General features: G+C 35.7%; 1 protein-coding gene across 1 annotated transcript in view; it reads left to right on the top strand.

Annotated features, from left to right (window-relative positions):
* LOC150105113 (disheveled-associated activator of morphogenesis 2-like) overlaps positions 1-12,473 on the top strand; it is a 575,640-nt gene that overhangs the window by 475,774 nt on the left and 87,393 nt on the right. The window contains exon 21 of the mRNA XM_090396160.1: positions 7,892-8,106. Coding sequence (XP_090252286.1) covers positions 7,892-8,106 — 215 coding nt within the window. The remainder of the gene's footprint in view (positions 1-7,891; positions 8,107-12,473) is intronic.

Below are 12,473 nucleotides of genomic sequence, written 5' to 3' on the forward strand. Positions count from 1 at the left end.
GAGAGTGTTGGACCTGGTTATTGGTTCAGAGGATATATGCATAAATAAAGTGTCCTCGTTACCTCCAATTGGTGAAAGCGATCATGTGGTATTGACTTGGGAGGTTGCAAAATCTGTGGATTTTTCTGTTAAGAAGTGGTATATACGGAACTACAGGTTAGGCAATTATAACAAGCTTTGGAGTGAGCTTGCAGCCATCCCATGGCAGAACATATCGCGGGGAAAAGATGTTAGCAGTGCATGGGATAAAATCAGCAGGTATCTGAGGAAAGCAATATCAGATTGTGTCCCCATGGTCAGGAAGACAAACAAGGTAGGCATTAGATGGATGAGCAGTAGTATCAAGCTTGATCTGCAAAAAAAAAAGAAAGTGTTATGGAGAATTTACAAGGAGAAAGGCGATCAGTACACCCATGAGCAGTACAAGGCTCAAGCTAGGAAGGTTACCAGCATAGTAAGAAAAGCTAAATCAGATTATGAGAAGACCTTAGCCAAAGAGATCAAGGGTAATCCCAAAGAGTTCTTCCGCTATGCGGCAAGTAAAGGGAAGAATGACTTAGGAAGGATAACTTTAGTGGGTGCTGATGGTATTGAGGTGATAAAATCAGATGTAATAGTCAAGTTACTGAGTGATCACTTTTCAAAAGTCTATCACCCAAGTGAGGATATCTCTGTACCTGTAGCAATAACTAATGTGAGAATTGAAGCTAAGAAATTAGAGGTATTTAATAAATTGCAAAAGTTAAATGTAAACACTGCTGTAGACTTAGATGGAATATCAGCCCGGGTGTTGCGTGAATGTGCAAATGAAGTGTCAACCCCTCTTACTTGGATATTTAATTTAAGTTTGAACTCTGGTATGGTCCCTAGGGAGTGGAAGTTAGGCAAAGCGGTTCCTTTGCATAAGGGTGGCTCTAAAACTGCAGTAGTTAATTACAGACCAATCACCATCTCAGGAGTAGCAGTCAAAGTATTGGAAAAGCTGGTTCAAGACAAAATTCAAGAATGAGTGGATCAGGATATGATACTCTATAGAGGCCAACATGGTTTTGTTAAAGGTAGATCCTGCCTTAGCAATCTATTAACTTTTCATAATAGAATGACATTTGAGTTGGACAAAGGAACTGGCTACACAGTGGTACTTCTGGATTTTGCTAAGGCTTTTGACAGGATACCCCATGGAACACTGTCACGCAAATTGAAGCAGATGGGAATGGATACTAAATTGGTGATTATGGATAGCAGAATGGCTCAGGGAGAGATACCAGAAGGTGGTGTATGGAGGAGCCGAGTCCAGGATGAGGCAGGTGAGCAGTGGTTGGCCTTGGGGCTCTGTGCTTGGGCCATTGTTGTTTAATTTGTATATAAATGATATAGGAAATGGCTTAAAGGGAGATATTCAGTTGTTTGCTGATGATGCAAAGTTGGGTAGCTTAATAAAAATTCAAGCTGATGTTGAAAGTTTGCAGGATGATTTAAATAAGCTGGTAGAATGGGCAAAAGGTAATGGATGTCAGTTCAATGTGGAAAAGTGTAAAGTCATGCATTTTGGGATTAAAAGATTACCAACTGTGTACTACATTGATGGAACAGTACTCCAAGAGATTAATGAGGCTAGGGACTTAGGGGGTGTTGGTAGATAGGGAGATGAAGTTCAGGAGAGACATTGCTAAGGTGTCCAAGATTGCACATAGGATTACTTGGTTGTTTAGGAACACACTGACATCCAAAGATAAAGAGGTTATTATTCCCCTTTATAAAGCATTGATACTTCCACATTTGGATTACTGTGCTCAGATTTGGTCACCTGGATTCCTTGGAGATGAGGAGACTGCTGAGACAGTTCAGAGAAAAGTGACTAAGTTCTTGAATGATATAAAAAATGCTCCCTACATTGATAGATTGAGAGCTTGTGGATTGCAGAGGTTGGTTGATAGGCAGAGAAGAGGGGATATGATAGAAACATTTAAATTACTGTAAGGTTTTTATAGGATTGATGCAGGGGAAATGTTTCAGCTGTGTGATAGTGATGGAAGAACAAGCAGTCATCCCTGGAAATTAAAGAAGAGTGTGGTTAACAAGGGTGTCAGAACAAGGTTTTTTCCGTGGAGGGTGGTGAATGAGTGGAATTCATTGCCTGACTTAGTTGTGAGCTCTTCGTCTGTAAATGAATTCAAGAAGAGATATGACAGATATTGTTTTGCTAGTTTGGGTCTCCCGCGATGAGTCTACTGACTCCATGGAGATACCCGTAATAATAATAATAATAATAATACCCTCTATACTCTAGCTCCTTTTGATATCCCATTTGTGAAGATGCAATACCCTGATGAACTGCTCACTGAATACTTCAGTTATATCCTTTGTAGCAGTTTCCCATCTACCATTTTCATTTGTTAACATAATCTTTTCATAATCATTGTTTCTTGATGTATATTGAAAGAATTCTCTAGAAATTTTCTTAACCTGATTGGCTGATTTTTTTTACTCATATCTCACTTTTGCTGTCCTTACTATTCTAGTCACCTTTGTGGCCTGCTCTTTGTACTACTCATATAACTGATTATTACCTTTCATCTTGTACTACCTCCATAAAGCCTTCTGTTGCCAGAATGCCTAATTAATTTCTTCATCCATCGATTTTTCTTATATCCTATTATAAACTCTCAATATCCTTTTTAGCCTTTTCACCTTGGAATATATTCACATATTGCTGGTTTTAAATATCTCTTGATCAGTGCCCAAGCATCTATCTCCTTTTCACTCAACTCCTCTTTTCATGTTATAGCTTCTGGTTGTCTTCTAAGTTTTTTTTATAATTATCTCTTAGGTTTTTTTTTTATATAATTACCAGCCCTGTAGTTCTACATATATCCGTTCTATACAGAATTTTTCATATGACTAGCTATAAAACTATGTGATCAACTCATGGTCACTCTCTGCAATTGCACCCTCTTGTGAGACTGTGAAGGTTGACTTGGGAATCTTAGATCTAAGACTCTCAATCCTCATTTTGTCATTTGTTACATATTGCATAAGGCAGTATTAGAAATAATGTATAGACAGAGCCAATGGCACAATGGTAGCACATCTGACTCCAGATCAAGAGATTGCATATTCAAGTCACGTTTGGCTCGCAATTTTTTTCATTGATAGACAGCCACATGACAAGCTGGTAGCTAAACTGAAACAGATGGGGTTAGAAAATAGACTAGTAAGTTGGATAGCTGATTGGCTGTCAGACAGGTATCAGCAGGTTGCATATGGAGGAGTGGTACCCCAAAAGAGAAAGGTCGCTAGTGGAGTGCCACAGGGATCTGTTTTGGAACCATTATTGTTTTATTAACTCCATTATTAACTGATACATTAATGACTTTGGGACAGGCTGTTCACCAGTGATGCAAAGTTGGGAAAAGCTATGAGAAGTAGAGCAGATATTGTGGCCTTGCAGGAGGATCTCAGTAGACCATGTGAGTGGGCAAATGATTGGAGCTATCAGTTTAATGTTGCAAAGTAAAAGAGGGTCTTGAAATTTGGTAGGCAAGGTTGGTATGCAGAATATACAGTTAATGGAGAAATTTTGAAGGTGGAGGAGATTTAGGGGTTGCATTGCTAAAATTGTTAGAACATCCCAACAGAATATGGCAATAATGAGGAGGACATTGACGTGCAGAAGCAAAGAGGTAATGGTTCCCCTGTACAAGGCTCTTATCAGGCCATATATGGATACTGTGCACAGATTTGGTCACCTGATTTTGAGGAGGGAGGGGATGTGGATGTATTGGAGAAGGTCCAGAGAATGTTTACTAAGTTAGTCAGGTCTATGGAATGTCAGATGCCAGAAGAGATTGAGGGAATGCAACTTATAGAACCTTGTGAATAGAAGAAGAAGAGATATGATTGAGACATAAGTTGGTGATAGGTTGTTACCAGATTAATGTGGAGAAGATATTTCATAGTGTAGAGAGCACCAAGGGTAGAACTAGGAATCTGTATAAGGAGGGTATGAGCAGGGGAGAGAAGCAGGTTTGCCTGGAGAGTAATTGGTGAGTGGAATGCATTGTCTGAAAGTGTCCTGAAAGATATTTCAGGCACAAACTTTGTTTGCTTACACTTGGATAATGGATTAAACCAAATATATAATTTCTTGGTATCTTTAATTTATAATATAACCAAGTGAAAAACTTTTAACAACAATAATAATATTTCTCTTTTTATCTCTCAACTTCCAGTCATTTAATCGATTTCAAATATGTAGCTCAGCCATAAATCCACTATATCATATGTATAAGTTAGTAAAGGACCTCCAATGTTTACAGCTCCTCTCAGGTAGGCAAAGAACTCACGGTTCTCCCCACACCATCCCTAGAAACTGAGTAAACTGGGTGTATGGTTATGAAGCATGTAAAGCCCAGGTTCTTTTCATGGCACATAGTGAGTATGTGGAATGAGTTACTAGTGGATGTTGTTAGTGCAACTTTGTGTATATCCTATCCTATCCTATCGATAATCATTATATATATATTAAAGTACCATAATAAACTAACATTATATTACAATAAAATGAGTGCATAGTTATATTGTTATTATTATGATACAGGCTCCATGGAGCCAAGGACTCATTGAAGTATTGTTTGATCTGGATGAAGCCTTCCTTCTTTGAGTCCTTTTCTCCATGAAGGAGCCTGTATCATAATAATGACATTATAACTATGCACTCATCTTATTGTAATATAATGTTAGTTTTATGTAGTGGTTATAAATTATATAACATATAATTCAATATTGTTATTAATGCTTCTTATTCTGCAGTGACAAGCTTCTAATGAAGCTTGTAAACACTATGACATATTTCAAAATGAACCATTTACAGTATGTAACTAAAAATTAATAATCCCAAGAAATTATATTCTTGGTTTCATCCTTCATCCAAGTGTAAGCAAAGAAAGTTTGCATATGAAGTCACTTCATGACTGGGCTACTTGTATATAGAGGCTAATGACTTCACATCAGTTGCCTTAGTCTGGATCCCACTGATGAGATCTCGATAAAAGTCAAAACAGGTCTGGGTAGTGGCCCTTTCCATAATGCATAGTATTATACATATAAGAATATGCTCATTGCATTATGGGATACTAAGTCAGTTGATGTGAAGTCATTAGCCCCTATATATAATGAGGAATGAAAAGTAGTTACAGAAGAAAAGAATAAATGCTATATCAAGCATTAGAAGAATTTTACAAGAGCTACTCTTGATGAGTATTGTGAAGCAAGAAAAAAGGAAAAAAGGTACAGAGAAGAAAAAAGATGGATTACATAAACTATAAGATGGAAGAGCTGGACCATTTAAGAACTAAGAATGAAATCAAGATGTTTTATGGAGAGATAAATAAAATTAGAAAAGAATTTAATCCTAGACTGACAATATGCAGGAATGAAAATGGTGATATAATAAACAATAAAGAAAATACACTGCTGAGATAGCAGAGACATTTTTAAAATCTTTTATCTAAAGAAACATTCTTAGATAATAGTGGTAATGAATATCACTATTATAACCACAACAGTAATGAACCGCCCACCTTGGCAGAAGTACAAGTAGCAGTGTCTAAATTAAAGAATGGTAAAGCCCCCGGATCTGATAATCTGCATGCAGAACTGTTGAAACAAGAAGGAAGAGAATGCCTAAAACAAATTCATGAGTTAATGGCTCATATATCGTTGGATGAAATTCTCCTGAAAGACTAGTCTACCAGTGTCATATGTCCAATATTAAAAAAAGGAGACCCTTTTTTTTAAATTATGTGTCAAACTGAACTGCAAGAGGTAAGAGTATTTATACTTCAGTGGGGAATAATATTATATACTACATAAGGGTAATAAGAAAGGATCCCATGGAAAAGAAGAAGAAATATTTATATTCAGAAAAGACTCTAACAAAGAAACTAACTATGAACATTTTTTCTTGTTGTGAAAACAATGTGTTTAGTCTGGTAGATGTGATTAAGTATATGTAAAACAATCCAGTAATAGAATGAGTCAGAGAATGGGTGATTTTAATATTTTTGGATGAGAAACTCTAGAGTGTAGATTTATTTTAGAAGGCCTTGGATCCAATAATTTGTAGTTATGTAATTTTATCTAAAGTGCATATATTGCTTTATTTTATTAAATGTGTATATCTTTTGTATTCGGTCTTGCGTCAGTGATTTTTCAGATTCTAAAAGAAACAATTAAAAGTCATTGCACCAATCAGAATTGAACCCTTGTGTAAATAATAATAAACACTCGGAATAAAAAAAATCTTAATAGAGATAATCTCATAACAAATGGCAATTAATAATATCTTTTCTAAACAGTCTAATGCAAGGAGATGCACATTGGCTTGCCTGTTGTTTAATATAGCGTTAGAGAGGGCTTTAAGGGACTCCGGAATACAGAGAACCAATACAGTTTATTATAAATCAGTCTAGGTCTTGGCATATGCTGATGAAATTGATATTATTGCTAGAACACAGAAGGCCTTGGTAGAGGCATTCATCCCTGGAAAACTCAGCAAAAAGAATGGGCCTAAAGATTAATGAAAAAAAAAAGACTAAATACATGGTTTCAAGCCCCAATAATAATAACATGAATTTATTAGGTTAAATAACAATTGGAAATTATAAATTTGAAAACGTGGAAAACTTTATATATTTAGGTTCCATGATCAGTCATGATAACGATACAAGCCTTCAGATTAGAAAAATAATATCTGTAGCAAATAGATATTATCATGGACTTTTAAGACATATAAAATCAAGACAAAGTAAAATTAGGATTTATAAAACCTTAATTCGACCTATATTAGTGTACACATCAGAAACATGGAGCATGAACAAACAGGATATAAGAAGATTAAGTATTTTCAAAAGAAAAATATATGGACCAGTTAAAGTGAATAATGAATGAAGAATAAGGTATAATAATGAACTGTATGATTTATTTAGGGAACCAGATATTATTACATTCATAAAAATCAGTCGCCTGCAATGTGCTGGACATTTAATAAGAATGGAAGACCTAAGACCAGTAAAGAAAGTCTTCTCTCAAACCCAGGGGGGTAATAGACCTAGAGGAAGATCAAAAACCAGATGGCAGGATAATGTAACCGAAGACACCAAAACTATTGGGAAATGTAATTGGATGACTAAGCCAAAAAATAGAGAAGAGTGGCAGAAGCTTCTGAGGAAGGCTTGGACTCTCAAAGAGTTGTTAAGCCAATGATGATGACAAGTAGTCAAGTCATGAAGTGACTTCGTGTGCAAACTTTGTTTGCTTACTCTTGGATAAAGGACAAAACTAAAAATATAATTTCTTGGCATCTTTAATTTATAGTATAACCAAGTGATTTCAATAGTGTGTAACTAAATTTTAAATAATTTTGAGGTGAATTTTGTCCTTTTGTTTCGACATAAATGTATGCCGAATTTAATATTTATATTGATTGTGGAACAGGAATCGGCACTAAGAAATTCATGTTACATCATCAATCTTAATATTTATTATGTATAGTTCATCATTTTCATTGCATCACATGAAATTTTTCTACCTTTATCTTATATATGGATGAATTTGCATCTGAGCATCACCAATACTTGAGCTATGGAGTCACTTAAGTTCTGTCCATTATGTGTAGTTCAAATATGTAAAGTTGTCCTCTCAAGTTGCCAGTGACTGAAAAGTGTTGCTGGTTTAAAAACATTTATGCATATAGAAATAACAGCTTAAACATAATTGTGTATTTCTGAAAATATATTAGAAGTTCAATATTTTACAAGTAGGTAAAATTAAATTTGATAGTTTGATTGTCTAAGTAATCTTGAACAGATGTGTAATTTGGTCATTTCAGCTGTTCTTGAGGCATCTAAAGAAATTCAAAGAAGCAAACGACTCAGAAGATTGTTAGAGATAGTGCTTGCCTTTGGGAACTATATGAATCGAGGACAGAGAGGGAATGCATCTGGGTTTCATCTTTCCAGTTTAAATCACATTTCAGACACAAAGTCAAGTATCCTCAGAAATGTTACATTGTTACATTATATCATAGATACACTGGAAAAAAAGGTATGCTAAGCATAATTTTGTTTTGTATACGCTTTTTTTTGCTGTATATGTTAAAAGCAAGTATAACTTGCTTTTAAAAAAAATCTGATGATGGATGAAGTGTAAATGCAGAGACATCATGCACTAGTAAAACAAATCATTTACCTAAAATTACTAAATTACAGTATCACATTCAGCCAACTTTTGCAATTTCTGCTTTGATTAAATAGTTTATAAGAATTTTGAAAAATTCTTATAAACTATCTTTAGTATGGTAAGGGTTAAAACCAGTAGAATTGTACAACAAATAAAAATACAATACAAAATTAATAACGGAAAAAACTCACGTACAAAGATTATTTAATAGTATAATTTTCACCTGTGTGTCACAGGCATCTTCAGTACATCAAGCTCAAATTATATAATCTTTGTACGTGATTTTTTTCCGTTATTAATTTTGTATCGATATGTCTACTCACGGTATACCTCTTTTAAAACTTAAATAAAAATATAGTTCCAACAATAAAGTGCATGTGATGATGCAGAATAGCTTAAACAGTAATTAGATTAGAGTCCAAAATGTATATGTGTGTGTACTCAACTAGTCCCTTGTTAAAGCTATTAAATGCAAATTGTGCTCTTCCATGATTTATTCCTCTCACATCCAGATGGTAACATTACCCAAAGATAAAGCTGACCTCAGCATAAGTGTTCTCCTTAAACTCTTGTATAAACAACTGAGGGTTGTTTATACCACTATGGGATGAATTCACTGCATCCTCTCTGATCATTCACCAGAAAGACAAAAAAATTCTCATTAAAAGATACCATCTGATATCCCTCCATTTGGGCTAGAAACTTGGGTACCAGAATTAATACCCATCCTTTATGGCCTATACAAGCTATTATACTCATCTAGCCCCTATCTAATAGCACGAAAGCATGCTTTTATCCAACCTGTCGCTCATAATGAAAGATAAAAAGTCTGTCATCAAACTATCATTCCATTTCCCGCACTTCAGTACATTCAGAAGTAATGAAGAAGCATTAGCAGCCAACTTCTCCATTACCTGGAGTCCCACCAAATGATTAGCAATCACCAATCTGGATTTTGTCATTTTCATTCCAATGCAGATCTCCAAGCTAATGTTTACCCACCTTTGGACACCAACCACAGAAAGTGAAGTTTGGAGAAACTTAGTATGGTTGCTCTTAATATTTCCAAGGTATTTGATTGAATCAGGCATTAAGGCCTAGTAAGAAAATCATGTCATGGTGGATAGTTTTTCTTATCAGATTTCTCTGTCTGTGTTAGAGCATTGACATATATCAATGACCTTCATGTATTATTATTCTGTTCTGGTTTGTAATTCTCATAGCACTGAAGATAGCTAAGAAACCTCTCTTAAACTTTTTTCTTATTAAACAGTTCACAACTTTACTAATTTATAAAGCAATTTTCTTTATAATTCTTGATATTCTAAGTGAGTTAGAAAAGTTCAAAAAAATTTACATCTCATTCAATATGGATGGATTTTTTCTAAAAATTTCATGAATCTCCTAATATTTGTTTACGAACTGGGGAAAAAAAAAAAGCAACAGTATTTTGATAATGGAGCTGCCCCTCTATCCAACCTACATGAAAAATAAAAGTTATACTAAATGAGATTTATTACATTAAAAATGACCATTAATTTGACATACCTTATTATTGCACAGGTACCTTCATGGAGTCCAAAGACACATCACAGGAGTCCTAAACTATCCACATGTTCTAACAAACCTCTCCTTGAAACCATTAACAAAGTGCATACAACTGACATTGGCAAACCATTCCATTCATTCACACTCTCCAAGTGAAAAATTTAGTCCTTACACCGCTACTAACCATGCCTTTACTCAACTTCAAAGGATGATCTCTTGTTCTATAACCTCTAGCCAAGTGCTGCACATTTCCCCTGCATCAGTCATATAAAAGTAACATATAATATGAATAACATAATTTTTTTTTATGTGGTTACCACCCACGAAAGGTTATTACTAAACCCATAGTACATTTGTACCATGAGTAGGCTAAAGATTTTTTCCCCCATTTTTTGTCAATTATATTTTTTTTTGTAATTTTTTATTTATTTTTACATGGTCTGGAAACCCTGCTCCAGAAACCAAACAGGAACTTTTTCAGTCACTTCAGGCCAGTGGTGGTCTCCCACACTGGGCGATGAAATTCATCTTCCGCCTAAAATGTTTCTATCATATCTGCATTTTCCACCTATCAACCAGCTTCTTCAATCCACCATCTTGGTCAGTCACCTCTGAATCTGTTCCACTATTTCCCCATCTCATTTCCCTGAGCCCAATACTCCACATGTGGACATATCTAGGCCTTATAAAGAGGAATAACAACTTCCTTATCTCTGCTTGTTAATGTGTTCTTCAATAGCCAAGTAATGTTATGAGCTATCTTAGCAATGTTAGCAGTATGCCCTCTAAATGTCAACTGTCTGTCTACCAACCACCCCTAAATCTCAAGCTTCATCTATTTCCTGGAGTACAGTATAGTACCATCAATATCGTACACAGCTTGTAATTGATTTAGTCCAAAATGCATAACTTTACATTTCTTCACATTAACATCTAAACATCTGCACTAACATCTGTGACATTAACACAAACATAAATGACATTCACCACCATTTGTAGTCTTCCAGACCAGATATCCCGTTCTTTACAGAAACCCATCTTCTACTGTCCACATCCTGTGTCCGAACTGTACACTTCACGATTCCTTTTGCCACAAAGGTGGCACCTGTGCCTTTGTGAAATCCAGAATAGTCTGCCAGAGAATAGCTAATTTAGAATCCCCTACTTTTGACATTCTCTGGCTCAAGGTTTCCTTGCCCCATTTAATAAGATTCATTTGTTGCATTTACTGATCTCCAAACACTGATAACCATTCTGACCTCTTCACATTCCTTTCCATGAAACTTGACCATCTACAATCCAGCCATCCAAATAGTGAGGTCGTCTTCCTGGGAGACCTCAACATCCACAATTCCAACTGGCTCCCTTATCAACAACACTGACCAAGCTAAATGAGAAGCAGAAGTCTTTGCCATAAATAATAATCTGACACAAATCGCACCCCTACCCACTTGAATTCCCAATAACCTGCTTCAAATATTCTGAATTTCTTTTTGAACCAGTTCTCCTTTCAGATACACCAAAGAGGTCATCTCTCCTCTCTCAGTGACTCGAATCATAATCTTGTATGAGTCTCCTCTTTCATAGAACACCCTGCCCCACCCACTCCCAACCTTGCATTTTCTGCCAATGAATTATGAAGGTCATTCGAGCCAACTTGGATGACCTTCATACTTTTATTATTATTATTATTATTCAGGCCTAAATGGAGTCAAAAGACTCATCCTGGGAGGTCCTTCCTAAGAAACACAAAGTCTATCAAGACTCATCGAGGGGAGGTCCCCCCCTAAGAAACACAAAGTCTATCATACCACTCCTTGAACTCATTGACCGTTCTCGCTTTCACCACTCCATCAGGCAATGCATTCCATGGTTCTACCATTTTCTACTTCTTTCTTTGGTGCTCATCTGACCCTAACACCTGCTATGAACAAATTATAGAAATTATTCTCATTGGCATGAAAACCTTCATCTCCAATTCAAAGCATAATCCTCATCTGCTTTCCAAGCCCTAGTTCAACCAAAACTGCACCAAAGCAGTCGAATCAGAAATATAGCTTACTGCAAGTGGCTCGATTCAGGAACTCCAGCTTCATACTCTGCCTACACCAAAGCATGCAACATATGCAAATCAGTCATCAGAAGATCCAAACCAAATCTGATTTCATAAAGGCCAACAGCAAAAAACTTGTCTCCTGTCCAAATGGAACCCATGCCTTCTGGTCCCTTAACAAGGGACCAGACACCATACTGCTTCAAAACCTCTGCCACTGTTTGCTCCTTTTATCTCCATCTTAGTTGGAGATAACTCCTTTGGTACCATCAACTGCTCTCCTTCCCTTCTTCTAGAGATGGATGGATATCAATCTATCTCTATTCCTGTTAGAATGTCATCTTCATCTAACCATGTCTCACTTATTCCCACAATGTTTGGGTAAATATACTCTATTAATGCTATAGTTTCATTTCCTTTATTTTTTTGTTTATCTTTTCTGATTTCTGGTACATAAGCTCTGCCAAGAGCTTATGTACTCACCTTTTATTCATGCTTTTGATTAAGTTTCACTAGCCTGAGAGTTGTTTTGAATTATTGGTTCTCATTAGAGATAGGCATAAATCTTAAGAGGAAAAAATTAATGCCATAGCAGTTCCTATGTCAGAAAGTTGTATTTTTACATGTAAAC

The sequence above is a fragment of the Typopeltis vanoorti genome, chromosome 7, assembly GCF_054136105.1.
Source record: "Typopeltis vanoorti isolate ZY-2024b chromosome 7, IOZ_Tvanoo_1.0, whole genome shotgun sequence".
In the NCBI taxonomy this organism is placed as follows: Eukaryota; Metazoa; Arthropoda; class Arachnida; order Uropygi; family Thelyphonidae; genus Typopeltis; species Typopeltis vanoorti.